We start from the raw sequence: 27,911 nt of genomic DNA, 5'->3' as shown, positions 1-27,911 counted from the left end.
AAGTCGGAAGAGCCTTCCAGCTCCCCTCGAGACCAATGAGGTGATAAACCGTCAATGACTGCTACCAAATTATCAATAACCAATGGTGTGGCTGTAGCTGGACAGCCGTAGAAAGTCTAACCGTTCGACAGCCTTTGTGAAAGTACCACAGAGACCTGGTTCCATCCAGCCGCTCTTCTCCAAGGACTTTTCCAAGAACAGTAAAGGTACAAGGAGAGCTGGATAGCATCAAACAGTTGTGTTGTGGCTGTTATGTGCCGTCAAGTCAGCTGGGACTTATGGCAACCCCTGCAAATGAGCCATCCCAGAAACAGTCCTCAACTGCCCGGCTCAGCTCTTGCAAAGCCAAGCCTGTGGCATCCTTAGGGAGTCCGTCCATCTCATGTCTGGTCTTCTTCTTTTCACATTCCCAGTCTCGGGTGTTCCAAGTAGAGTTGCCTCCCCTCTTCAGATGGATTTTTTTTACCCTTTCCTAACAGAAGGATACTCCAAATAAAGATGGCACGTGTGTGAGGAACTCTGCAACTCTGCCTAATGCCTTGTGGTGTTATTCTGAAGTTTATCGAAATGTGTTTTCTGAAAGCAGTTCCGGAGGATAGCAGAAGAGCTTTCCATCACTTGACAGGAGTTGTGGCAGCCTACGCAGAATGCTCACCCCACAGGCAAAAGGGGCTCCCCTCAGAGGTACTGCCGCAGGGTCTGTGAGCTGCGGCAGAGAAATCCACTCCCTCGTCTAGAATGGCACGACAATGCGCTGCCTTCAGCCCCTACCAGCGCTCCTCTCCCAAGAGACCAGTACTGAACGAGCTGCAAAGAATCTTTGGGTGATACCTCCCCACCCCAGCCACTGCTGAGAGCTAAACTTCACCAGGCTCCTTGTCCGATACCAACCTGCCCAGGATGGAGAGCATGTGCAAAATGGAGGCAATGAATACTGCAAAATCAAAAGCAGGGGTTCCCAAATGGGGGCCGTGACCTCTAAGGGGGTTGCAAAGTGTTTTCTGAGGGGTCACAGGCAACGTTCCCACCAATTTTCAGCCTCACTGGACAGGGCTTTGCCTCTCATGCGTGGGACTTCAGCCCCCACATGCACATGCAACACCCACCCGGGGGTCCTGTCACAATCAGAACCCAAGGGGCTGAAAACAGTCGCTGTCAGAATGTGGAGGAGAAATGCTGTGCAGAAGGAGCATGCATCTTAAAGAGAACCTTGGTCATCTGTTATGTGTCATCTGTTTATGTGTCGTAACCCTCATTCAAGAATGTCTTCCTTGACCTTTCGAGTGAGATATTAAAAGTTAGCGTGTATGAGAAACAGGCCCTTTGGGGAAGAAAGAAGTCTCTACTTTCTGAGAAGAGATGACTTGACCCCATTAAAAATGCCTTTTTATGCAAACCTGGGAAGGAAGTCACAGGTTACCTGGCTATTAAAAAGGGGGCCATGACTTGAAAAAGGTTGGGAGCCACTGATCTAAAGTCACATTATTGCATGAAACTGGGGCACTTATTCAGCTGTGGACAGAGCAGCCGGAAGGGGTTTCAGCAGGACTGATGCAAGCCAGCTGCTTGCTGCTCTTGTTTATTCTGCTCCTTGCAGCATGTGGGCGCCAGATGTCAGTTCAGATCTATTTAAGACATTTCCCTGAAGACAAAAAAGTCACTGACGATTGCACAAAGGTGGAAAAGTGGCATATAAGCAAGCAACATGATAAACAGGGAAGAAATAGCTCTTAGCTTGGCTACAGGCATTCCTATCAAATCAAACCAGGAACAAATACCACTCTCTGAAAACATGTACAAATATACAGGAAGGACTTTTCCCTTACCAAACGGAGTGGACTGATTTAAATCAATATCTTTTAAACTGAAGATTCAGACAAGCAAGTGCTAAAGGCTGACTTAACTCATGCTTCCTAGGGATATTTTTCAGAATATTTGCAAAATGATTTGCCCTGTAGCTTATGAGGCAGAGCAAATGCTTTCTTTGCAGAAAGCCCTCCACGGATTCTGCCCCCAATATCTCCAGTGATGGGGGGCAGCCCCAAAGAGCCATTACTGCCAGTTGGTGCCAACATGCTTTGGTTGGATAGAGCCAATGGTCTGACACAGCGGAAGGCAGCTTTTGGGTTGGCTGCCATTGTGTTGTCCTCTTCATGTGCCAACAAATCACCTCCACCTTCAGGAGAACCTACAAATGAGTGACCTGCAGAAGGCCATTTTGTTAACAGCCCTGCTACCATCAGTTTACTTTCAACCCAAGGCTCCGGCTTCCTAAGTTATGATCAGATGAAGGATTATCACATCAATTTAGAACTAAATAATTATTCAAACTGCAGTTTAGAAGAAGTGGGCATGTTAGTCTGTGCTAGAAGACTAGCCGCCCAGAGTGGTCGACCAGACCAGATGGGCGGGATATAAATCAAATAAATCAAATAAATAAATAAATAAATAGAATATCATGCAAAAAATAATAAAAATAAAAAATAAGACAAAAACATTGCGCCACTTTAGAGACTTAACTGCTGTTTTTCATGTGAGCTTTCATGCATGGGTTCACTTCCATTTAAATTGCAGTTTCATCCTTACTAAAAGCTAGTACAGCTCAGTGGGTTGGAGTGCCGCAGGGACTGGGAGTTCAAATCCACCTGGAGAGTAACTGAGATCACCTGGAGTGTGTGTGGCCAAGAGGGTTACATGCCCTGCCACCTGTGTGGCCTTGGGCAGGTTGCACAGTAGTTTCATAGCACCTTCAGGAAGAGGAACGAGGAAACCCCAGTATGTACAAGAAAAACCAGGGAAATTTGTCCTCCATTCAAATTGATGACAGACAATTATTCCTTTGCCAAAGGTGGTAAGATTTTGTTCATGAAAATCACTCAAGTGCTCCCTGGATTTCTTTCCTTATTAAAATATTAAGAGTAGAAAAGCCTTCAAACCTTTCCTTTTTTAAAAACAACCCGACTTAACTTATGAAACTAAAAGCATGAGAATTTCCCTTGCTTTGTGTTTCTGGGCAGCATTATCAGCTACAATTGCAAGCTGAGGGGCAAAACAATGCTGTTGTCCTTTGAGAAAATGTAAACAAACTTAGTGAACATTACAGCTCTATCTGTAACAGCTGAACGGAGTCTCCATGTTCTAGGCGTACAGCACACAGAGGATGGGTAAGACTATACAGCAGGAAAAAAAGGTTCTGCTGCACTTTCATCTGAAGTGAATCCACAGCGTAGGCCGGGTGTCCTCAAGTGAATTCAGTTTTTAGCCAACCAGACAGGAATCAATAGAGCGAGGAGAGGAAATTGCAAAGCAGCTCTTCTTTGCAACTTGTTTCAGGCAGCTTCTGCTACAGCCATCCACCTTTGAAGGAGGCTGAGTGACACAAAATGCCCGCTGTGCTGGCCAGGATTTCTGGGAATCGCAGTCCAAGGAGATCTCGGGACCCCAGTTGGAGAACCACGGCCTGCAGGGCAACTTGGTTCCACCACGGACAGGAAACCTTTTAAAAAGAAGGCAAAATAAAGACACCGCGGGGCTAGCCTGGTGATCTACCAGCTCAGGGGCCTGCGGGGCAAGGTTTCCTGCTTAGAACGACGGACTGAAGGGAGAGGAGAAGCCACGAGGGAAGTCCCTCCATCAGGGGCCCCAAAACCAGCTCTCCGGACTGGAGGCCCACAACCGGGGGCGCAGAAGGAAAGAGCCCCCGCCGCCTCCCCGGCCACGGCGGGGTCAGGCCTGGAGCCCAGCCCCCCCACACACACCCTTGGCCTAAACTCTGCCCATGCCCCGGGGCGCCCTTGGTCTCCAGCCCTCCGGGAAGGCCGGGTGTGGGATGGCAGCGGCCCCGAAGCGCCTCGGCCCGCCGCCGGGGGTTAAAAAAAAAAAGGACCTCGGCGCCCGCCCTCTCCCGTTGCCAGGCGACGCCCGCGGAGGCCTCTCTTCCGGGTCGGGCGCCGGGCGATGACGTCGCCCCGGGAGGGGGCGGGGCCAGCCTTGCGAGCGCTCCGTGCGGAGGGAGGGAGGGAGGAGGAGGAGGAGGATGGGGGCCGCCCGCGAGATGGAGCAGCCGGAGGCCGAGCGCGGAGAGGAAGAGGAGGACGAGGAGGAAGAGGAGGAGGAGGAAGAAGACTTAGTCGCTGTTGCTGCCGCCGCCGCCGCCGAGGGAGGGGAGGGCGAGGACTTGGAGGAGGAGGAGGAGGAGGACGGGGACCTGCCTTCGGCGCGGGGGGCGGGCGCCTCGGTGAGGGATGCCCGGGGTGCCGGGGGGGGGAGGGGGCGGGGGGGAGGGGGGAGGGTCTGCCTCCAGAGGGCGGGGTGGGGGGGCTGCGGGGGTCCGGCGGCTGTGCCCTGGCTGAGCGGCGCTTTCCCCCCCCCTCTTCCCTCCTCTTCCCCCCCCCCCACGCAGAGCCCCTGGAACATCATGATCAAGCACCGGCTGGTGCAGCGGCGGGGGCGGCGGTCGCAGATGATGAGCAGGTGAGAGCGCCCATCCCCCTCCTTCCGGGGGGGAGGGAGGGAGGCTTGGCCGGCGCCCCTCCCCCCCCCTTTACACGCCGGGTGGCGATAGAGGCCGCCTGAGGATGACCGGGGGGGGGGGAAGGGAGGCCGAGCTGGAGCTCTGCCCCTGGGAGGGGGGGTTCCATGGTGTTTCCCCCCCACCCCACACGGGGAGATGCCATGCATTACACAGAGAGGGAAATGCCCATCGGAATCACAGACCCTCACTCCCTCCCTCCCTGATCTCTCTGCTGCTGCTGCTGCTGGAGAGCCTGGGTTTGAGGAGGGGGGGAATCCTTCCAACCGACAGAGCTGGAGGGAAGCCCATGTCATATCCCTGACCCCAAGAAACGGGGGCCACCCTCCGCTCTCCTTTCCCCTGACGGCACCGGTGGAAATTTGCACCTTGTCCTTTCCTCCCGTGTTAATTTCATACACCCCTCGGCCCCATCTCTGCGGCTTCTTGCCACGATCCGACCAAATCAGGTTGTCTGAAAACCCTGCATGGAGCACATTGAGGAAAAATGCTGTCGGTCTCTTTCCATGGTAACATCTTTCTTTCTGGATCCTCTGTTTCCAATGGATTGTGGCCTGCAGATTGCATTTTCCTGCAGAGTTCATTGTTTGAAGTCACTAATAACAAAGATAATACCTATGTGAAACACCAAATACTTTAATGAGCACTTCATAAATTCTAAGAATTTGCAGATGTCAGTGAACAGCTGAGATGGACCCCATGGGAGGAGCCCCCCCACCCCGTGCTCTTGAGTTGCTCATTTCCGGCCGCTTCTGACTTTGCATTCCAGCCCTGAACAGCCAGCCTCTAAGCTTGCATTTGGGGCTGGACGCCAGTCTTTGCAAAGGCAAGCCGAGCTTGCAGAAGCCAGAAAGGCTGGTTTCAGAGCAGGGGCTGGGCAGCTGGAGGAGGGATGGCTGCCAAACTCAAGACTCAGCCAGCTCGGGGGGATGCCGGGTGGTCGGCTCAGCTGCTAGCCAGTCCTCTCCTGCCTCAGCTTCACAGACCCCGTGGTTTCAATGGACCTCCTGCGAGCCGTTCTGCAGCCCAGCATCAACGAGGAGATCCGAACGGTGTTTGGTCGATACATGAAGGTAAGCGCTGCAAGAGCCAAGCCGGAGCTGTTTGGACTGACAGCCTTGGGAAGGTGGCCGTGGGCTGAGCAATCCTGCCGGCAGCCCCTCAGGGAGGCCGGAGAGAAAAGCAGGGTCCGCTCAAGGAGGGGGAGCCCAAGGGGGGGGCTGCAGCTCATGAGGATGATATTTGCTGTGTTGGCCTGCCGCCTGCTGCAGAAACAAAAAGCCAGTTGGGGAGGGGCCGCGTGTTGCGGGAGGTGGCTCTGGTCCGTTCCACAGCCGGGCTGTTCCCTTTTTCCAGTTCTTCCAGAAGGCGGCAGGCAATGTCCGAGAGAATGTCGGGGAAGACGTGGACGTGGAGCAGCTCATCCGTGAGACTTGCCGGAGCTGTCTGGAACAGGTGGGGGGGGGCAACCACTCAAGCAAGAGGGCAGGAGCTCTGGGAGGGCAGCTGGAAAGGGGGTTGCAGGAGCTGCCTCTGCCTTGGATTGTGTCCTGGCTGTGGGTCGCGGGGGGGGGACGAAACACACCACTGCTCAACAACAGAAAGGCTTCATCTGGGGTGAAGGATTCCCCAGCACCTCATTTCCTTCCCTGCTCCTTGGAAGTCCACTCCGGCTCCTGGGGGACATCATGCCACACCCATTGCTTGCAGGGCTTTGATTAGCTTTCGGATTCCCGTGGTGGTGGTGGTGGTGGTGGTGGTAAAATGTGCATCGCTGGGATGCTGAGAAATCAACCGGGTGGGGTGTTGTGTGTTTAGGGCCCTGCAGTGCCCAGCTGCAGGGGGTTCAGGCCTTGCCTCTCACAGGGGTTCTGCAGCTGCTCAACGTGGCTGTTCAAGAGGGGGCTGGGTCTTCGGTTGCCTTGGAGCTTCTTTCCCGACAGACACGTCTGCCCCTTTCCTTTCTCCACAGGCCAAGCTTCTGTTTTCTGATGGCAAGAGATCGGCTGCCCGGCTGCCCCATGAAGTCCCACCCATGAAGGTAGAAGGGAGATGGGGCTTGTTTTCTCTCTCTCTCTCTCCTTTATTTTATCCCGAGGAGCCTTTTCCTGCAAGTGGGGCCTAAACGGCTTCAATGCAGACAGAGCCTCTCTCTCTCTCTCTCTCTCTCTCTCTCTCTCTCTCTGTGGTGTGGTGTGGTGTGGTGTGAGTGAGTGTGAGCTCACCTGCTTTTCCTCCTGACGCTCTCTCTCCTCTCCTCCCTGACCAGCGCACGAAGCCCATGGAGGAGGAGATGAGCCAGCAGGGAAGCCCCATCCCCAGAAAGGTGGGTGACCCTGAGCGGGGAGGGAGACGTGCTGTTCCTGCATAGCCCCCCGTTTCATCTTGGGGGGAGGGGAAAGGAGGGATACGGGGGCACCCACCCATCGCCTCCCTTTGCTTCTTGAGGCTGCCCTGCCTTCAAGAGTTGCACGAGGCTGGGTTTCAGAACAGGAGGGGAGCCTCTGCTCCACACCTACTCTGGCCACAGTGGGAGTAGATGTTAGCCCAGAGGCATTAACGGAAGCTGTCGTTGTTTGCAGAGGAAGGGTCGCCCTCCAGGACAGAGCCAGCCGAGCGATCGAGGGGCTTCGAATGTGGGCACGTAAGTGAGGGGCTCTAAGGCTCCCCACCATGGAGCGTGTCTCCCAGGGGGCAGCTGTTCCTGGGAATCTCTCCTCTGCGATGCGCCTGAGGCAGAACAGGCCAGGGGTGAGCAGGGAAAAGCCCAGGATGGGCCACCCCTGGTTTGGAGCCTTTCAGGGTTGGGAGAAGCTGCTGCCCCATGGACTGCCAGTTTATTTATTGTTTTATTTTTTTTATTTACAAGATTTTTTAGCTGCACCATCACCAGTAGTCTCTGAGTGGCGTACAACAATATTAAACCTTTAAAAACATTAAAACCATTAAAAATAGGCAATATTATAATAATGTTCTATATTAAAAACAATCATTATAACATTAATATTAATAAATCCTGCTGCTCATAGGGCCAGCTAAAGAATACTTTTTAATTAAAATGTTTAATGCTTTAGTTATGCCCTTCCTGGAGGCAAATGCCGTGAAGGTCCATAGTTCAGCCTCCTTCTGTCTTTGTAGGTGGAAAACCAAGTCCTCGGAGCCACTGCAGAGGGATGGTCCCAAGGTATGCCCTGCACATTGGGCTTCTTGTGGGATTCGCTGGCCCCACCTGGAGGGCGGAGGGCAGGGGCTGGAGGCCAGGGTGGCCTTGAAGGCAGGAGGACAGGTGGCTGAGCAAGGAAGCCCAGCCCCCTATGCAGAGGCACTGGGGTCGGCTTCTCTGGGTTGTTGGGAGAATCAAAGCAGGAGAGCGAGCTCTTCCCCCCTGCCTGCCCCCCAGCCTTAGTTTTGAGCTCCCAGAGGACATCAGACTGCCCACTCTGGGGAGCAGAAGATGGGGCCGGACGCCACCTTCCCTCAGTCCCACCGCAGGGCTCTTGTGCGCTCTCGGCCTCTGGATCGGAGAGCTTTGCTGAGCATCCCCATCGGCTTTCCCGGGTGGGCTGCAGTTTGGGCTGGGCAGAGCAGGGCAGGGAAGGCCAGCCCGTCATGCTAGAGCTACAACCCGGCAACACACCGTGAGCAGACCATGCACAGAGTGGGGCTGTCCTCAGGGCTTCTTCTCCCTTCCCTTGCAGTGGGACCCCTTGCGGATCACCGAGGCCACTGCCTTTGTGCTCGGATCGAGAGCCAACAAGTAAGTGGCCGCCTGGCAGGTGAGAGCAGAGACCGCTGGGCGGCTGAAGGGGTGCCCCCCCCCGGGACTAAGGAGACCTTTCTCTGTCTGGGTTGGACGTGTGGGGAGGGCTTTGCCACTGCGGCCCGAGAGAAGGAAAGGGAGGTGTCTCATGGCTGGTTGCAAAACTGTAACCCTCTCCCCACCCCCCCATGTTTCTAATGCAGAGCCCTAGGGATGGGAGGGACCAGAGGCAGACTCTACATCAAGCACCCCCACCTGTTCAAGGTCAGTGAACTCCCTTCTGGGGTGTGGGGGGGAAGGGATGGACAGGGAGATGCCAGGCTGTGGCACCAATCGTCAGCCGCCGTAATCAGCCAGCTCGCTGTTTGTAGTGGTCACCCCTTCTTTCCACACCAAGAGCATGCCACCAGCTGCCCTGTGCCAGGTTTGGTGCTGTTATTTAAAAGCATTTCCAAGGGGATCATCTTTAGATTTGTTTTTCTTAAAATGCGCTGCGTGTCCCGAATAAAAGAGGACATCGCAATCTAGCGTACTGTCTAGACAGAAACGGTTGTTCTTTTGCAATGAGGAATGTTTCAAAGTAGATTAACAGTGGTTGTGATATGTTACAAGTTTAAATACTCTCAAAGGACAATTGACATCCCGTTTCCTTACTCTGCTGTGAACAGGCTGGTTAGCTGACCGGCTCATAGGCTTCTGAGGGGCTTCTGGTGAAGATGTTGATGTTTTCAGAGCAGCAAAGCACTTTTCTCTGGTTTCTATGTCACTCTGTTATTCAGAACTGTCTCTTGCTTCATTAATTTGAAATCCATCTTACTCCTAGAGAATTCACGTGAATTTGAAACATACAGAAGGCGCATATCTCCCTCAAACCAGATGAGATTGCATTTGAGTTAGAACGTTGATTGCAACTGTTTACTCCCAATGTATTACTTGTTTGTTCAGTCGTTTAGTCGTGTCTGACTCTTCGTGACCCCATGGACCAGAGCTTGTATTACTTAAATGATGATAATAATGGTAACGATAATAATCTTAGAACTGCAGAGCTGGAAGGGACCCAGTGGATCATCGAGTCCAGCCCCTGTCAAGGAGGCTCAGTGGGGAATCGAAATCCTAAACTCTGGGTCTGCAGCCACAGACCACTGGGCTGTCCAGCAGTTCTCTAAATCTAAATATAGATAAATATTTCTGTGTCTGTAATAGTGTTACTGCATTTATCATATACAATATACATCACCCTAGATTGATGATAATAATAATCATGTGCCATCAAGTTAATTCTGACTTATGGTGACCTTTTTCAGGATTTTCTAAGTAGAGTATAGTACTCAGAAGTAGTTGACCCTTTCCTTCTTCTGGGGATGCCCCGGGAGGGCCATACAGCTTGCCCAAGGACACACAGGCTGGCTCTGCTGGCAGGAATTGAACTTCCTACCTACTTAAATCCCTGAGCTACCCAGCCAATACCTCACCTTAATTACCACTGACAAGCAAAAGTCTTAAGTACACCTTTGACTGAATTATACAATATTAACATTGTACAGCCCAGCCCTTTTCAGATTAAGGGTGTGACTACAGAGCAAGAAAAACTGGAAGGGTTATTTTGTGATGTTGCACCTGGGAAATCAGATTTCCCCAGGTGAGTTTGCTTTTGCTGAACACCCACCCTGAGAGGAGAAAATTGGCAATCCACACTGTTTGCAGCTTGTTAAGGTAGCTCTGCGGGGTTCATCCAGGTTCGCAGGAGCACAACTATGTCAGAGCTACCTTAACAAGCTGCCAAGAACTACCTAAGCAAACAATCTCCTCCCTGCTCCCTATCAGACATACCGCAAAAGCAGAAGAAACAAAAACACAGATTTGGGGCAGGGAAAAAAAGAGGGTCAAGTTATAAGGGCCAGGGTAAAACAAGAAAAGAGGGTCCACCAGCATCTGGGCTCATCCAGTGAAACAAAAGAGTCTGAAATTTGGGACGGACAAAGTGCAGGACTTCTTACTGCTGTGCATAATTAAGCCCTGGCATTAAACGCTGGCCCAAGAGGTTGCCACGGCCAGCCGCTAAGTGGGATGAAAGAGGAGCACAGGCTGCTTGTATATTATTATTATTTATTTATTTTTATTTATTTTTATTTTATTTATTTTTATATAACGCCTGCCTCCCTGTTCCAGTACGCCGCCGACGCTCAGGACAAGCACTGGCTTGCTGAACAGCAACACATGAGAGCCACAGGGGGCAAAATGGTGAGTGGAGCCAAGCCAAGGCAGGGCAGAGCAAGGGGCGGATGGGCTTGGACGGCGGACCGAGGGCAGGTGGTTCTGGGGAAAGCTGTGCTGCCCTTCCCTGCCGAAGGGCTGTGGGCCGTGTCCTGTTGGGAAAACCGTCTCCTCTCTTGGCAGCCGGAATGGAGGAGGAGAAAGGCCAGGCTGGGGCCTCGCCAGGGCCTCTAATGCCCGTGTTTTGCACCTTCTGCAGGCCTATCTCCTTCTGGAGGAGGATATCCAGCACCTCGCTGCTAGTGATGAGTACAGGTGAGTTCCTCCTTTGGAAAGGAAACTGGCATGGGGTGGAGTGGGAATGTTTGTCCCATGGAGCCAGGAAGGGCAGAGGGAGGAGCCCATGGGGAGCCAGCCTGGGGCCATCTGAATGGAGAGTCAAGCCAGCATTCCAGAGGGAGGGAGGGTTCAAGATTTAATTACCCTAATTAATATTTTTCAACCCATGGGTCTCTCCCCCCCCTCCCCATTTGCTCTTATCCTCTGTGCCTCTAGAGGATCTCCAGAGCTAAAACTGGACGAACTCAAGCCCTTCACCCCGCCACCATGGATGATTGTGAAGATGCGGAAGTTCATGGACAACCTGCGAGGCGAAGGGGAACCTCAGCCCCCGGTGCCACTTGAGGCGACTCAGGAAACCTAAAGCTTGTCCACCCCGGTCCTCATGGAGGACGACATCTTGGGCTTGTCTCTCTGCCGGATGGCGATGGGTTTGCTCCCTGATAGCCGGGGCACTTGAGGCCACGAGAGAGCAGCCACCAGGCCAGTTCCAGCAGCTCCGGGCACTGTCGTGACACAGGGTCCTTCCCGGGGCTCCCCGTCTTCCTCTTTCTGTATTGGTCCTTGTTCCTGGTTTTGGGAAGAAGCTCAAAAATAAAACGCATCTCTGCAAACTTGCTATCCTGTTTCAAATATTGGTGGTGGTGGTGAAGCAGTGGTACAACAAAAGGCCATGCGGGGAGGGGCAGAAAGCTTCCTGGTTGGAGAGGCTGCTGGGTTTTTTTGTGTGTGTGTGTGTGTGTGTGTGTGTGTGTGTGTGTGTGTGTGTGTGTGTGTGTGTGTGTGTGTGTGTGTGTGTGTGTGTTGGTGATGGTGATGGTGATGGTGATGGTGATGGTGATGGTGATGGTGATTGTGATTGTGATTGTGAGGATGATGCTTGTCCGTAGAGGTGGGGTCTTTGATGTCTGGGAAGAGGTCCATCAGCAGCAGGAGTTTCTTTCCACGCGACCCGTGTTGTTCGCCTCCTGATGGATCCAGCCCTTGTCTGAACTGCCGTGGAATTATCGGCTGGGCACCTCCAGATGTGTGGCGGTGGCAGCTGCAGGGGGTTTGAACCCAAAAAGAGGGACACAGCCTTTTCCACCAGACTGGCCAGTTTAAGCCAAACAGAATCATGGCAGAAGGGAAAGAGCCACAAAAAGGAAATTAAATGGGGAGGCCTGTGGCTTCGAAAAACAGGGAGGCTTCCTGTGGGAATGACCAGGAGGAGGGAGTTCAACAGGGAGGAAATGAGGGGAAGGGAAGGGTCAGAAGTGGCTAGGGAAAGGGGGACCCAGGTTTCGCAGAGGCTGTGGGGCTTTAGCCTTAGAACTCACAGCCTAAGCCAAGGAAGGAGCATGACTCCAGAGGAGGCACACGGGAGGGAGGAGGAGGAGCAGGAAGACTGGGGAGAGAAGAGGAAGAGTGGAAGTCACGTTAAAAAAATGCAGAAATAACCCAGTGCACCCTCCCTGCCAAGCAACCACCGGACTCCCCCCCCCCATCCCTGCCATCAGCCAGGCTGATGAGACCCCAAGTCCAGCAGCATTTGGAAATCTTCCTGCTCCCCAGTTCCCCACGCTACCCCCCCTCCCCCCGCATCAAAGGTTTTACTTTGCAAGGGGCCTCTGCGCCTCCACTGGCCATTGTGTCTGGTTGTGGGAGGTGACTGGTCAGCCCTCCCTTGCAGGGTCATCATTCATGCATGGCCTCAGGCTTGCTTTGAGCTGGACCATTTGTGGCTCCAGGCGCTCATTGTATGTAATGGCTAAAAGGGACCTCTCTGCTTTCTCCTGGGACTTGATTCCCCCCTTGGCCCTTGTTTTGGATTGTTACAGATCCTGAAAGGTCAGGATGTGTCACAGGAGGAACAAAGCCAAGCTCATCTGCATTCTTGTGTATTGCCAGTTACTATACATGTGTGCGAAAGGTGGGCAGTGAAGAAAGCCTACAGGGAAAAAATGGATTTGTTTGAAATAAAGGTGTGGGAGGAGAGTTTCGCTGATACTGTGAAGAGCCAAAAAAGGCAAATAAGTCCTGCATCAAAAGAAGAGATTGTTTCCAGAAGACCCGAGAAATCAAAGGGAAAATTAAGCCTAGCTTAGGAATGCTGAATGACCAACAAGGAGGCACACTATCTGGCCAGGAGAAAATAAAGAGAAGGTGGGAATAGTATACTGAAGATCTCTATACAGGAGAGAGAAAAAGATGGCAGACTCCTTTGAAGAGGAATCCTGTGACTAAGTAGCTCCAGATTTGGAAAGCGAAGGCTGCTCTGAAAGCACCAGGAAAAAAAAATAAATCGCCATGGGTAGGTGGATGGGATACCAATAGCACTGTTTCAAGCCACAGAAACCAAATGTTAAAATCCTAGCAAGAATATGTCAGTGAAGGGGTCCAGTAAATACATATAAAATATATCTTAGCCTAACCTTAGCCACTTTGCTTTCTGTGACTTGCTTTGCTATATGTATGTTTTCCCTAGGCAGGCAAGAATGCACAAGGGAGGAGGAGGAGGAGAGGGTGCCCATCAAAGTTTCTTCCGATTTACAATTAAGGTATTTCTAACTCCAGGAGGCAGTGGGAGACAGGAAGGCCTGGCATGCTCTGGTCCATGGGGTCACAAAGAGTCAGACACGACTGAACAGCTGAACAACAAAAAAATGAGAAGTCTGACCTTGGAGAACTCTGAGTGTCTTACACCGGCCAGGGAAAAATGAATGATATAGCCTGTTGCCCAGGCGCCTGCAGTCCCTCTTTTTCTCCTCCTTCTCCTTTGCCTCCTCCTTTTCATGTTGAACTTATAAAAATCTATACCTTGGTCTGTGGGGTGCTTTCTCCCTCTCATGCTTTTCCTGTGAGTAGAGTTTGCCTTATTTTGCTTACTTTCCACTGAAAATAAACAAATACATATGTATTGGATCTCTCTGTCTCTGGCTGATGAATTAATGTGTTAGAGACAGGCAAAAATCCAGGAATTAGTCCTGGATCCTTCATTGATTAATCTTGGTACCTTTTATCAGCAAATACAAAAAAACCAAACAATGGCCCACGGACTGGAAAAATTCCCTATCAGTTCCAGTCCCCCAGAAAAGAGATGCCAAGAAGTGAAGTATAACTCTAAGACCATTGCTGTAATTTCCCATCCAAACAAAGTAATGCTCAAGGTGTTGCAACAAAGGCTTTTACCAGAAATGCCTGATTTTCAAGATGGATTCTGAAAAGGAAGAGGCACGCTAGATCCTATTGCAAATACCCGCAGGCTGCTGGGAGGTACGAAAAAAATCCTGAAGACGATCAGTCAGTGCTTTATAGACTACAGCAAAGCTTTGGACTGTGCAGCTCACGAGACCCTATGGGTTCTCTCCTTCGATCGTGTGCCACCCTGAGACACACCTCCGTTTACAGTAGAAATCGGATTTACTGTATCCTTTTCTGTCTTAAATGTAACTTTCTAAGTAAAGTCAGGGTTTTTTTGGGGGGGGGGTTATTTTATTTTAACTGCTTCATATATTTTTATGGGTCTGCATTGGGACTGACTGCCCAGGTATCTATGCTGACCTAACTCTGCCCATAAACAACAAGTACAAACTGGATTCAGAAGAGACGCTTCAGGTCATGTTACAAATATCTGCTAGCTTCTGTTCAATCCATATGCAGAACATAAGTCCAGACTAAATTCAAAGGAAGGAGGAGTGGGAATGGGCGCAAGAAGCATCAGACATCAATGAATTAGCGAAACACCGAGCCACCCTCCTACAGACCCACGTTGGACAAACCTCCTCCTACCTCAAAGACTCAGGACATTTCCTAAGCAAGATCAGCACCCTAAAACTCAACCCCGGGGACAGACTGATCAGCTTTGACGTAGCATCCCTGTTCACCAAGGTGCCGATAAAGGACACCCTGACACTCATCCAGCAGACATCAAGGCCCTCTTCCGACATTGCCTAACGACCAGCTATTTCCAGTGGGATGATGAATTCTATGAACAGACAGATGGGAGTGGCCACGGGGAGCCCCCTCAGCCCGGTTATAGCAAATGTCTACATGGAGCATTTTGAAAAACAGGCCCTGGCTTCGGTGCCCTTCGCACCCACAGTCTGGTTCCAATACGTGGATGACACCTTCGCAATTTGGACACAACGGTGAAGGAAAACTGGAAGAATTTCTCAACCATCAATATACAATTCACCCTGGAAAAAGAAATAAGAGGGCCAGCTCCCTTTCTTGGATGTCATGGCGATACAGCCGGGGAGGTGGGACTCGTTCAGCCCCGGAAAAACTCTGATTTCTACCCCCCCCCCTTGAGGCGCCGCCACCGTGTCCTCCATGCCGTGACTGGCGAAACGTCAGGAAGAACCACCTCCAGAAGACGGAAAACCCGCAACCACCGAACATATCTCAGGCATTCCAGGCATTTCAGGCAGGCGGGCGACACCGTCTTGCTGGCAGAAAGCAGCCCAAGGCTTGAACGGTCTTGAGGGCAGGAAGCAGCAGGAGAAGAGGAAGGCGAGATATGAGACGGGCGGACTCCCTAAAGGAAACCCCAGGCTTGGCCTTGGCCGGAGCTCAGCTGGGCTGCGGACGGGCGGGGCCTTTTGGGGAGGCCATGGAGGCCCACCGGGAGGACCTCATAGATAGAGGGATTTAGGGGGTGTGCGTGGGGGAGGGGAGGTAGAGGTCATCCACCTTTGGCCTGTGGGGGGGGTCAACGTGAGGCCTCGGCGACCTTCTGGCCAGGAAGGGCGATGTGGCCACTACTAGGCAGATCGTCTCTCTCTTTTTTTTTTGTTTTTTGTTTTGAGGACTACAACTCCCAGGACCTTTAAGGGCACCACGCCCAGCGGCCTGGCTGACCGAGGCATTCTGGGAGTTGTGGTCCAACAGGCCCTCCGGGGCGCAGAGGCGGCGGTTTGTGTGACGCCAAGGCCCCTTTAAAGGGGCCCCGCCCACCCGCGCAGGGGCAGCCAATGGGTTCCCTCCGCGCCCGCGAGGGCCGCCGGGACCTAGGGAGCCCGCAGTGCCGGCGGGCCCCCATTGGGCGGATCGAACGCGAGCGCGGCGCTGATTGGCTGGCCGGGCGCGGCTTTGCAACATTCAAACCGGGCAGCCCGGCGAGCGGCGGGCAAGAGTCTGAGGCGACGGACGGGCCGGCCATGGCCTCCTCGCAGAACACCGACCCCGGCGCCAGCGCCGCCCGAGTCTCCAGGAAGGCGGCCGAGCCCGGCAGCAGCGGCGCCCGAGGCTCCGTCCGCAGCAGGTCGGTGGGTGGGAGGGAGGGAGGGAGAGCGGGGGCGGAGGGCGAGGGCGCCCCTGGGCGCGTGCAGAGCGCCCGCTAACCCTTGGCCCCGTCTGTGCTCCACAGGCTGCAGCAGGAGCTGGTGGCGCTGATGGTGAGTGGGGTGGCCGAGGGGGGGGCGCAGGAGGGGGGAGGGGGAGAGGGGGGGTTGCAGCCGCCGGGTCCCCCTCTCCCTCACGAGCCCTCCGCCGGCAGAGCCCCCGGGTGTGTGTTTGTGGGGGGGGGGGGAAACAGGCGGGACGGCTGTGCCTGGCCGGTGGGGGGGGGCTCCGAAGCAGCCAGAAAGACGGAGCAGGGAGGGAGGGGTCGGTCCCGCTGGGTTAAGGGCCGCCGTTCGCCCGCCCCCCCCCCCCGCCCGCCGTCTATCGCTCCGCCGCTGCTGCTCGTCCTCGGCAAGCCAGGCGGAGGCGCGTGCTCGCCCAGGGATCGGGGCCCGGCCGGGAGGCACCCTTCTTTGCCCGGACGGGGCGGGCTGCCGGCCGGCCTCCCTCCCTCCCTGTGGCCTCCCCTCCTGACCGCCTTCCCTCCCTCCCTCTTGCCCCCCAACCCCGCAGATGTCCGGCGACAAAGGCATCTCGGCCTTCCCGGAGTCCGACAACCTCTTCAAGTGGATCGGGACCATCATCGGAGCAGCCGGGACGGTGAGTCGGGCCGGGGGAAGGACGCTGCCTGGCCGGAGACCGGACCCGGGCGGGCAGCGGGGGGGGGGAGGGTGTTGCCTTCCGGGGAGTTTGCGGGGAGAGAAGGGAGGAGGGCGTCGGGGACCCGGGCTGCCCTGGGGGGGGGCTCCTTTTGACCCGCCCCGTCGTCGTCGTCGTTGTCCTGGAGTCACCGGGAACCGCAGGAGCCCTTTCTCAGTGGCGGGTCAGCTCCCCAAGGGGCCCCTTGCCCCCCCCAGAAGGTGGGAGTGCAAGCTTAACTGGCTTAGTTTATCTGTCCCCCCCCCCCCGCCCTGGAGGCAGTTTAAGCTGGTGTTGTAATAGGGTTACCATCCCATTAGAACCCCCTACCTAGCAATAGTCTTGCTGGCTGCTGATTTCATCGGAAATCTATGGAGGGGAACAGAATTAAATGCGTGTCAGAGCAGCCTTGTTTTTAAAAGTGGCCAGCAAGGGGACCAGGAGGCAGTATCTGGGAGGTAGCTGGTTCCAGAGTCAGGGTGAAACACACACACACACACCCCCCGAGAAAGCGCGGTTCCTAGTTTCCTCTCTCTCGGGGCCTCAGACGCCCAACCTGGCCCGAAGAGGGGGCAGTTTGCACTGGAAGAAGGCATTCTGCCAGACCCTGAGGTCCCTCCTGGAACCATCTCACTTGGAAGCTTGCCAGGAAGCACGCCGGCCGTCAGTGTCGGGAAACCAGAGTTGGGGTTAGACGCCGGCATTTGCTAACCCCACCCGACAGCCTGGCCACCCTCTTCCGGACTGGCTGAAGCTTCTAGATCAGCCTCAAGGGAAGCCCCACGTTAGAGCCATTACAGTAGCCTGTTCTTGAGACTACCTGTGCATGAACCCATGAGATGGGTCTGCAAGTGTGTGTGTGGGGGGGTGCAGCTCCACAACCCGCCCCCCAAGAGAAAAATCGCTTAGGCCTCTTTTTCTTAACTCGCTCCCCTCCCAAGGTGCGTATGGGGTGGCGGGCATTACAAGTTGGAGGTCCAGCCTGTGGGAAGAGAGGCCAGCGGGGGGGGAGGAAGAATGGTACTGTAGTGGGGGGGGCGGAAGGGAGAGGTGGCAGGGGCCACCAGGTCTGATTCATGCCCTTCTCCTCCTCCTCCTCCTTGACGCCAGGTGTACGAGGACCTGAGGTACAAGCTGGCCCTGGAGTTCCCCAGCGGGTACCCCTACAACGCGCCCACCGTCAAGTTCCTCACCCCCTGCTACCACCCCAACGTGGACCTGCAGGGAAACATCTGCCTGGACATCCTCAAAGACAAGTGGTCGGCCTTGTACGACGTCCGGACCATCCTGCTCTCCATCCAGAGCCTGCTGGGAGGTGGGTCGGAAGCCCTTGCGGAGGGGAGGGGGCTGCTCAGGGCGGGCAAGGCCCCAAAGGCAGGCTCTTTGACGGAGCTTGTTTATAAACATGGGGACAAAGAAAAAAAAAACGGATTGAGGTATTCGTGAGAAATCGTCTGTTCGTGAACTATTGGTCCCTTTGTATTGGTCAGTTCCAGAGACCTGGACGAATACAAAGAGATGAATATTTAACGTTAGTAGGCTTTCCCTTTCTGCCTACGGGCCTGCTGATCAGCTGATTGGTGGGCCAATAGGCACCCACCCACCCCCACAGGCTATCCCGCCCGCCCCCTTCCTTTTCCTATCTTAGCTGCTGCCACCATGACCACCACCTCCAGCTGGCCTCCATAGCTAGGCTGCCCTTTGCAAAGATGGAAACAGCAGGTTCCCTACCCTAAAGGAAGCTGCAGCTGCCATCTTTGCAAAAGAGCAGCCAGTGTCCCTTACTGCAGGCCATGGCTGCAGAGGCCAGCGATTACCGGGGGGGAGGTTTTTTTCCTGTTTAAACCCCCCCCCCAAATAAATTCGTGCTTCACCGGTTCATGGGGGAGCTTCGTGCTTCGTCAACTTTGGCGGATCACGAAACAGGACAAGTCGCCAAAATGGTGAGCAGTCCCCATCACTACTTGTTTAGCCATCACATTCTAGATCCCTCCCACCCCCACTTAGAGATTCGAGGGGTCTTGCAATGTGGAGTTTGCTGTCTTTGTAATGAAAACCGAACACAGAAATTCTCCCACCTGGAAATATTCCTCAGCACCAGAGGTTTTTTATCTTGTCTCCTCACTGCTCTGTTCTTTGCCCAACATGGTTTTGATTCCATTTGGTTGCCCAGACTTTTATAATCCAGGGTCATCCCTGAACACAGACCTAAAACAGGGGCATACCCGTTGGGGGGGGGGGGGGAGACAGGATACACACATTCAAGTGGCTTATGTTTAAGGGTTGGAGGAGCAACTCACTTTCAGACACTTTGGGGTCCTTTCAGCTCAGTTTTTCCCATTCCGGTTTCTGGTGACAAAGCCAAGGAAGAATTGTGGCACCCTGAAAACTAGTCAGTCCAAGAAGTGGTTGACAACAGCATGACAGGAGGAGGAGCCCGAATGACGCAGGCGCTCACAGCGGCGTGACATTTTCATGTATTTATTATTTATTGCATTTGCACCCCGCACCATCTGGCAACCAGGCCACTCTGGGCAGCTAACTGCAGTATAAACAACAATATTAAAAAATGGTAATAAATAAATAAATAAATTCAAGCCAAATAGGATACAGAACATTAAAACTAAATTAGTTTATTGTTACATCCCTTTTCTCAACTTCCTCATCAATTCATCAACAGGGCAGATGAGAAAGAGAAGACATTGCCCTGATTGTAATTAAAATCACACGCGTGCATACATGGCATACCCCACATTCCCTATTGGGGGGGCGTCGGGGAGAAAGCTCTCCCTCTTGTCACTTTTGCAGCATCAGTCCAGCTGCACTGGCAGCAGTTGGGCAGGCAGGCACTGCAGGCAGCACTAAATGAAATGGGGGTTGGGGGAGTACCTCTCCAAAAATAATAATTTTTTAAAAAGGTCTATGTGTTTTGCTAACCGCTCTTTTGGAATCTTGGATTTTTCATATTTTAGAGGATCTTTTGCATCCACGCAAAAGAGAGGGGGTCTCCTTTATTATTGTCATTATTATTCCCAATTTGGGTAAACCCAGAAGTGCCAGACCCTGGTCAGGGGAGGAGGACAGGAAAAACAGTCCACCCTCCTGGGGCCCCTCCTTCCTTGGGCCAGCGCCAGCCTTCTGGGTGGGAACGGCATGGACTCTGGGCAGGACCTGGGTCAGCTTGCAGGTTGTTGCCCGAGACCTGCCCTCCTTGTGCCAAGTAAGGGCTGGGAAAGGAGGTTCTTGGGCCCCACGGGGGTGTGTTTGTGTGTGTGTGTGTGTGTGTGCGCGCTTGAGTCACCCACCCACTGGGGCTAATTGGTCAATGCCTTCTTTCCCACCCACCCCCCCCAATCAAGAACCAAACATCGAAAGCCCCCTCAACACAGATGCTGCAGAGCTCTGGAAGAACCAGGCAGGTGAGTCTCTCTCTCTCTCTCTCTCCAGGTGGGCCGAGGGGGGGCTCAAGGAGAGGAAGGGGGTTGTCTCTCTGAGCTCCCCAACAATGGGGAGTCGGCTCACAGGAGCCCAGGCGGAACGCAAGCCTTTCTGGAGGTCTGCTCCAGGTCTCCTGCCGGCAAACGCCCACCTCGGCCCTGAACTCCCGATCCGGGAACATCTGGGGCCAGGAGCTGGATGATGACGCTTGGCACTGGGCAGCCAAACAGAGGTTTCTTGTTCAGCGTTGCAGACGTTGCCTCTAGCTTTGCAGCCTTCTTTTTTCCTGCACGCCTAGAGGCTGCAGACAAGGAGCAGTGGATCAAAACTGCAACCTGCCCAGCTCTAGGGGTGGGGTGGGGGGGTGCTCAGTAGCCACAGAGAACACGGCTGCCCAGGATCCTCATCAGACTTTCAGGTTGGGTGGGACATCGGGATGGGGCCTGGTACCCAAGCCCTTGGATGCCTTCGAGGGTGGGTGATGGGGAACAGGGACTGGCGTGTCTGTTTGGGGGGAGTGGGTGGAAGGGAAGAGCCGGGCCATCGCACTCGGCGCCCGGGGCAGCCTTAATTATGATATCTTCCACAGCTTACAGGAAGCATCTCCACGAATCGTATGCAAAGCATATGAAGAGCCAGGATCCCTGATGCCCGCCTGCCTCCCCCTCGCCCGCTTGTTCCTGCCTGTGGTCGTCACCCCGGTGGTGTCTCTCCCCACCCACACCCGCTCCGCCTCCGGTTCTATCCTTGGAGTGATCTGTACAGGAATGCCGCCTTGTATTATAGGTTGTTTTTAAATTTATTTGGCATTTTGTCCTGCTGCTTAATGTATAAATAAATGTTTCCTCCTTTTTTAAAAAACAAAACTATCCCAGGCCTTTTGTTGTCAGTGGAAAGAGGAACTTGAGTCAGTCCACTCCGTGGTGCGATTCCTCGGCCGCAGGCCCCAATCCTGAGAAACAGGTTTGCTCTTCCAGCTGGTAATGATGCGGGGGCAGGGGGGGAATGGTAGAGTCCAAGCTACTAGGAGCAACACCCTAGTACACCGCCCGGGGGTTGACGCTGGCGAAGCCTAGCTCAGGTCTCCTTGAGACGACCGACCGACCGACTGCCTTCTGACAAAGGAGAGGCCCTGTTTGCTTCTGCCTCGACACGGAATCCCTTCCCCTGCTGAACAGCCCAGACCATCTGCTGGGGCTGGTCAGGAAGACCAGTTAGGAAGCCGAGACTTTGGGGCATCAAGCGCTGAAGAGGGAAAGGTTTTGTAAGCCCATAGGATGGTGGTGCCGGATGATTGGGAGGGGGGGATGTGCACGAGAGAACCCAGAAGCCGAAGCCTGGTTCCTTCGTCAGCAGGACCTAAGAGCAAAGCCTTGCCTGGCCAGGAAATACCTTTTTTGGGGGGGGGGGGAGAGAAGACTCCATGCAGCAGCCTCTCCCCTCTGCTTCCAGGTTCTTCTCTAGCACGCCCTCCCCCCCCCCCCCCCGAGGGCCCCCGTCTGTCCCAGCCTTGGGCCGCCAGCTTAATGCAGAGACGCTTCACAGCCGCGAGGGCCACAGGTGGCTTTTCAAAGTGGGAACTCTGCCTCCTTTCCTTGGAGGGGGTCCCCTGAAGCACCTTCGCAGATAAACCGCCACTTGCAAATGGAAAACCGGGGGGGGGTGGCTCCTGGGTGTGCTTGGGTCGCACTCTGGAAGTCCCCCTGCCCCCCCACCTCAGGGACAGCATGTGCAATGGGTCAAGTTGCCACCAGGGGCAAAAGAAGTCTCCCCGCAGCCTGAGCACTGGTGCTTTGAGAAGGCTGGAGCTGAACGCTGAGGCTGCAGAGATCATCCTGCCTGCTGCAGGCGTTCTACCACCACCTCCTTCTCCTCTGTGGGATACTCCCGACGGCTCTGGGGTTGCCACAATTGGCTTAGCTTCCCCTTGGGGGGCCACCACAACCCGCAGGCCATTGGCTGATTTAGCCACCTCTGGAGAAGAGCAGGAAGTGGGGAAAGGCTGGGAATCAACCACGGGGAAAGGCCTTCCTGGGCTTGGCCAAGACGGAAGCTCCTAACCTCTGTTGGGTTGGCGGGGGGCAGGCGTCCTCCCAGTGCCAGAGCGCTTGCTCGGCTTCCCCCCTCCTCCCCACCCACCCACCCGAAACCTCTCCCAAGAGAAGGGTTTTACTGCAAGCAAGGACACGTCCAGGCCAGAGCCTTTCTCCCGTCTCCAGGCAGTTCCAGTCCTTCGCTCTTTATTGAAGGGTTAATGTTTTGAACAGACTCTCAAAAGCTGCAGGCAGTCAAGGGTCCACAGAGCTTAGCTGGAAGGGGGTCTCTGAGCTGCGCTGCGCAGAGCCGGCTGGAACGAGGCAGGGCGAGGTGGCGGGAGCAGAAGTGAGCGAGGGTGGAAGCAGCCCCTCGCTCGGAAGGAAGGAATGTCCAGGCACTTTACTGCACACCCTCCATCATCTTCAAGAACTCTGCGGGAACAGACAAGGCAGGTTGGCCCCAGAGCAGGACTGGGCACAGGAATCTCACAAGCCCAACCCACCTTCCCCTGTTCAGGCCTGCTGGACTGGCGTTGGCCTCAGCATCCTGGCAGCCCCCCCCCCCGGCCCTCTGCTCCCCATCTCCAGAAGTCCAAAACCTCCAAGCAGAAAGTTGGGGCCGGGAGGTGGTCAAAGAAGCCCCCTCTCTGGAGCAAAAGAGGGGGGCTTCTGGCCTTTGGGTTGAGGGCCCAGCTGAGCGAGTGGGACGTGAGGGGCCTCCCGGTCTCCAGCCCATTGGCTCCCCAGGAAAGACGGGGCCAGGCGGGCCGCCCACCGTCAAAGTCGATCCGGCCATCATTGTTTTTATCTCCATCCTTCATCAGCTCCTGAATCTCCTCGTCGGTGACACTCTCGCCGGAGGCCTTGAAAATCTCCACCAGTTCCTCAGCGTCCAGGTAGCCGTCGGCATTCCTGTTTGGGGAGAGGGGAGGCCAGTGAGGGGTGGCCTCCCCTGGTCTCGGCCGCTCGGCTGACCCAAGCGGGGCCCTTCCGCCAGGGAGCGCGGGCTTCCCCCCAGCGTCCCTGTGGGCCTCATCCCTTCTTCCCCACGTTCCAAGCAGGGACATCAACCTCTTCCTGCAAGGAAGAGGGCTTCTTTACTGCAAGCACCGGGCTCTCCCCTTGTTGTGTAACAAGGCGTGTGCCCGGAATGGATTGCACAGGTTCAGCTCTTGGGTTTGAAGGCGTGCCCACCCCGCATGGGTCGGCCTGGGGCAGGCAAGGGGGTGGTGTAAGTCCTGGCTTTGTTATGGCAGGTTCTGACCACAACTTGGGGGGTGGTGGTTTCTTTTCCCCCTTCCGCCACATTTCTGCTGGAAGATACTGCAGGACACATCCGTTCATGGCGCCTGCTTGTCACAGGACAGATTTATTGCTCCAGAAAAGAGAGAATAGAAGCCTAGCATTGCAGAACGATGGAAGGGGAAGGGGGGGGGCTCTAAGGCCATCAAGTCCAATCTCTTGCGCAAGACAGGGATCCAAATCAAAGCAGTAAAGAGAAATAAAGGTTGGTTTAAATGTCCATGGGAAATGCTATGGTAGCTACTCTCCTAAACGGGGGGGGGGGCTCCTAGGAGGGCTCCCCAAAAACTTCCCAACCATTTCCCTCATTTCCCAAGCTTTAATGGCCACTGACCAGAGAGGCCAAGAACGTGGGAGACAAGCGAAAGAGAAGAGGGGCTGGGCAGACGGCCAGGCCGTGTCCCATGAGAAGGCCAAGCCAAACAGGCAGGATGAGCGCAGCATCTGATTCCAAACCCGCCCCCCCCCCCCACTGCCCCCATGTGGGATGGACAGACCCACCTTCCAAGGCCAAGCACAATGCAGGCTAACACAGGCCAGAACAGTAGCTCTGTTTGGGGGAGCATATCGGACAAAATAGAACCACAAGATAAATGGGATAAAAGATGCAGATGTTCTGACACACCAAAACATATTTCCACGTGAGCTTTCTTGGATCAAGTCCACTTCCTCAGACGTCAGAGGGAGACTGGAGGTTGGGCGTATGTCTGCATTTGATTTTGTCCAAGGTCCTTGCACAGACTAACGTTGCATTGCTGGTGCTTTGGGGGGTGGAAAGCGCTTCTCTTGCGGGGCTGTCGGTCAGCGGGCGACACCGCTGGTTGGGACTGGCCGGCCTGTTCCTAAGCACCAAGGGCCACCCAGCAGGCACCGCCAGCTTCCTCCCTCCCTCCCTCTGTGTGTGTGTGTGTGTGTGTGTGTGTGTGCACGCGCAGGGAGAGGCACGCTAGTCTACAGGTCCTCCTCAAGACTCCTTGGCACTGTGCCAATGACTGTGCCACCCCTGGCTCTGTGGCCAGCCAGGTAGGGCCGCCTCACCGGTCGAAAATGCGGAAGCACTCGGCCAGCTCCTCCTCGGACTTGCCCTTCGCGTCCTCTTTCATCTGGCGCACCATCATGACCAAGAACTCCTCGAAGTCGATGGTTCCGCTGCCTGCAAGGGTTCAGCCGGGCAGGAGGTCAGGTCAGACGCTGCCCACTCCTCCCCACCCCCGGACAGGTCTTCCCCCCCCTTCGACCCCCCTCGTGCTTCCTCTCACCATCCTCATCCACCTCCTCGATGATGGCATCCAACTCTTCCTTGGTGGGCGTCTGGCCCAGCATCCTCATGACGGTGCCCAGCTCCTTGGTGCTGATGTCGCCGCCACCATCCGCGTCGAACATGTCGAAAGCAGCCTTGAATTCTGCAGCAGAGGCAGCCCCGGGTCAGCCAGGATGACGGCGGGAGCGGAGGAGCAGGTGCCCGGAGGAAGGGGGGGGCTCTGCTTCGGATGGCCTCCGACACCAGGGTGAGCCTCCCTGTCTCCTCCTCCTCCTGGTCATTGGGATCCAGGCACACCTTCCTCAAAGGAAGCCACCCCCCCGGGGGGGGGAGAACCCTTTGGGGATGCCTTTGCCCCCCTGCAAGTGGCAATCAGGCCCCAAGAGGCAGGAGGGCTTCGGCAGGGCGGAGCTGGACAAGTGCCCTTTTCAGACTCTCAGAAGCCCCAGGCAGGAAGGGCGGGTGGGGGGGGGCATGCTGGGCATGCAGGTTGAGAAGGAATGTTTTCCTAAGGTTTGCCAGAGGATGCTCGCTTTGCCAATGTGTTTGGTCCTCTACATGTGTGTGCGTGCATGCTCCTCAACCTCTGTTCAAAGCATTCATGGAATGCACAAGAGGAGGGAGGGACAAAAAAACAACAGAGTGGAAAAGGGTGTCTCCCCCCCCCCGCCTCCACCCCGCTATGATGAATGTCCAGGCAGCACAGTGGTCCTTGGGCAAGGGAGCTCCAGAATGGGAGCGACAGGTCCTGACGTGGCCCGGGGAGAGCTGGCCACCCCACTCTACACCCCGGTGGCACTTGATGCCTCTTCCCACTGCGGTTCTGCTGGGCTGCAAGCACACCCCTTCCCTTGCGGTGGCTGTAGGCACACGAAAGCTGCAGGCACCTCCTGCCTGCCCCCCTCCCTGGCCCTGCTGGCTGGGAGGGGTGCTGGTGGTGTCTCCTGCCCCCACCCCGCCAGGGAGGCCCTTCAACTCGCCTGCTATCATTTCCTCGCTCAGGTAGGACCTGGCCTCCGCCTGCTGATCCGTCTGGAAGGCAAACAAAGGCCGTCACCATGCGACTAAGGCGTCCCCCCACCAACTCTGCCTTTGCCTATCCCTCCCCCTCGCCACCTCCTCCTCCTCTTCCCCAGGGAGAGCAGGGCCTGCTTTGCCCGTCAAGCCCCCCCCCCTCGGACTGTCCCTCGTGCCCTACTGAATGCCGGGCACCCAGAAGGGCAGGAGGCCTCCTGGCCAGCGAGGGAGGAAAGAGGCTGGCAGGACACAGGAAGGGGCATTTCCAGGTGGGGAAGGGGCAGACGTCAGAGGCCCCTCTGCAAAAGCTGTTACCCCATTCCCACTGTCTGCACTTGGTTAGCAGTCCCCCCCCCCCATCTAGCCGGCGCTGGCTCTCTGGGCTCTCTGAGGAAGAACCCCACTGGTTCCAGGGGTGACGTTGTGCCAGTCTCGGGGGTCCTGCGGCTGCCCCTTGGGGGCACCAGGCGCCTCCCTCGGCAGTGGCCCTTGGCCCCGGTGGGGCCCCGGAGCAGTGGCCCTTCTTCCGCTTCATTCATGCCATGCTTCACCCAGGTCTTCGGGTTCTGCTTGGTGAAGCTGTGATGGTGCTGGCCACGGCGCTGGTGGCGACCGCAGGAGCCGCAGACCCCCCCCCCAGGGCAGAAGGTCCGTCTTGAGCCTGGGCTATTCTTAGCAGCGCCCGCCTGGGCCCTCCTTCTAGGGTGCACGGCCGGCCGGCTGCCAGCTGCTCCAGCACCTGTCGGCTCTCCGATTGGGTTACGCCTTCAAGCTGGGTCTTGCAGCACCGGTCCAGAGCCGGGCGGGCGGGCAGGCAGGCTTCCCAGCCGCTCCTTGTGACCCGCAGCTCAGCTTTCCCTGTGCCTGGCTCCTTCCTCGCGTGCTTGGCGGGCCTCCGGGACACCTCTCAGCCCAAGCCAGACTCCCTCCGTGGCAGGGGAGCCCTGCCTGCCTCGCATCCCCCAAGAAGAGGTATCAGGCAGAGGGAGATGGAGCAGAACCGGGCTGCTCCCGTTCCCAGCAAATCTGCTGCCCTGACCCTTCCGGAGAGGTCTCCACTCTCTTCCTGGACCCCCACCTCGGCCACCCACCCCAGCCTCCCCCCAGCCAGCCAGCCAGCCCTGCTCTGAACCATCTCTCTCCCTCTAACCAGCAGCCTCGGCCAAGGGGTCGCGCCTGCCCCCTCGGCCCCACACAGAGCCGCTCTCCTGGAGCTCAGCTGGTCTGCCTCCTGGCGGTTTTCTTGCCGCGTCTGTGCCGGCCCTGGGCTCCGGGGCTGGCCTGTCCCTTCGGACACGCAAACCAACTCGTTCGCCACTCCGTCAGTGCCCGTTCAGCGGTGGGGTCCAGCATCCCGGGAGGAGGTCCAGCTCCAACCCTCCTGGGCGCCGACTCCAAAGCGGGCATTCTCGCCCATGTCCTGCCATGCTTACCATGGTGGCAGGTCGTCTCCCAAAGCAACCCACAGAGACGGAATCGGCGCCTCCCACGCCACTCGGAACCTGGGCAACAGCTGGTGCTCCAGCCCGGGGTCTCCCTTTTATACCCCGCTCGCTCAGCAGGGTCCTGCCCAACCCCTCTGGATTGGACGCAGCAGGAGACTGTCCTCCTGACAGCCAATTGCCTTCCTCCTCACCTGTTGATTGGTCAGTGGGGCATTTTACCATTTTTAGCCAGGCCACTCCTGCACCAGCAAAGGGTGAGCAGAAGGGAGAGTGGGGGGGGGGGGGAGCAGGAGGTCAGGGCACCTAAGGGAGAAATGCAACCCTGCCCCACAAGGAGGAGAATGGCAAGGAACGGAGGGCTGGAGGATGCCTGTCCAGTGAGTGCCGGCCGGGGTAAAAATAGTCGGAACAGAGCAAACCCCATATCGAGAAGGAAGCCGCCGGGCGGCCTCAACTCCCTGCCTGCTCCTCTGAGGAGGAAATGGGAGAGGCTCCCAGATACAAATGATTCCCCCCCCCATACTGGGGGCAGGAGTGTCCAGCAGCTCCCCCCTCCTCACTGCCCCATCGTTCCTGCCTCTGTGCACGGCGGATCGGATGATCT

The 27,911-nt window shown here is 55.7% G+C and overlaps 3 protein-coding genes across 4 annotated transcripts; 2 read left to right on the top strand and 1 right to left on the bottom strand.

Annotated features, from left to right (window-relative positions):
- The first annotated feature begins 4,004 nt into the window (after positions 1-4,004).
- On the top strand, positions 4,005-11,458 carry DNTTIP1 (deoxynucleotidyltransferase terminal interacting protein 1). Of its 2 annotated transcripts, none has more exons than XR_013544518.1 (13): positions 4,005-4,237; positions 4,403-4,473; positions 5,508-5,604; positions 5,888-5,986; positions 6,504-6,572; positions 6,801-6,857; positions 7,114-7,175; positions 7,670-7,715; positions 8,230-8,288; positions 8,495-8,555; positions 10,461-10,532; positions 10,689-10,820; positions 11,061-11,206. XR_013544518.1 is itself a non-coding variant. In XM_072996569.2 (13 exons), the coding sequence occupies exons 1-13, from the start codon at positions 4,037-4,039 to the stop codon at positions 11,206-11,208; spliced, it is 1,098 nt and encodes a 365-aa protein (XP_072852670.2). In that variant the 5' UTR covers positions 4,010-4,036; the 3' UTR covers positions 11,209-11,458. The 2 variants fall into 2 exon arrangements, 1 of the variants encoding a protein (XP_072852670.2); XM_072996569.2 differs by having other exon boundaries at positions 4,010-4,237; positions 10,765-10,820; positions 11,061-11,458.
- A 4,326-nt stretch (positions 11,459-15,784) lies between these two features.
- UBE2C (ubiquitin conjugating enzyme E2 C) lies at positions 15,785-21,112 on the top strand. Its single transcript, XM_072996568.2, has 6 exons — positions 15,785-16,089; positions 16,195-16,222; positions 16,683-16,769; positions 17,919-18,123; positions 20,168-20,227; positions 20,836-21,112. The coding sequence occupies exons 1-6, from the start codon at positions 15,800-15,802 to the stop codon at positions 20,892-20,894; spliced, it is 729 nt and encodes a 242-aa protein (XP_072852669.2). The 5' UTR covers positions 15,785-15,799; the 3' UTR covers positions 20,895-21,112.
- A 1,337-nt stretch (positions 21,113-22,449) lies between these two features.
- TNNC2 (troponin C2, fast skeletal type) lies at positions 22,450-27,544 on the bottom strand. The gene is made up of 6 exons (XM_020807024.3): positions 27,296-27,544; positions 25,826-25,877; positions 24,844-24,987; positions 24,623-24,737; positions 23,058-23,194; positions 22,450-22,714 (listed from the first exon to the last, which is right to left on the bottom strand). The coding sequence occupies exons 1-6, from the start codon at positions 27,527-27,529 to the stop codon at positions 22,683-22,685; spliced, it is 714 nt and encodes a 237-aa protein (XP_020662683.3). The 5' UTR covers positions 27,530-27,544; the 3' UTR covers positions 22,450-22,682.
- Between the last annotated feature and the right edge of the window lie 367 nt (positions 27,545-27,911).

The sequence above is a fragment of the Pogona vitticeps genome, chromosome 4 (genome assembly GCF_051106095.1).
Source record: "Pogona vitticeps strain Pit_001003342236 chromosome 4, PviZW2.1, whole genome shotgun sequence".
NCBI classification, from domain to species: domain Eukaryota; kingdom Metazoa; phylum Chordata; class Lepidosauria; order Squamata; family Agamidae; genus Pogona; species Pogona vitticeps.
This window is presented reverse-complemented; position numbering and strand designations above follow the sequence as displayed.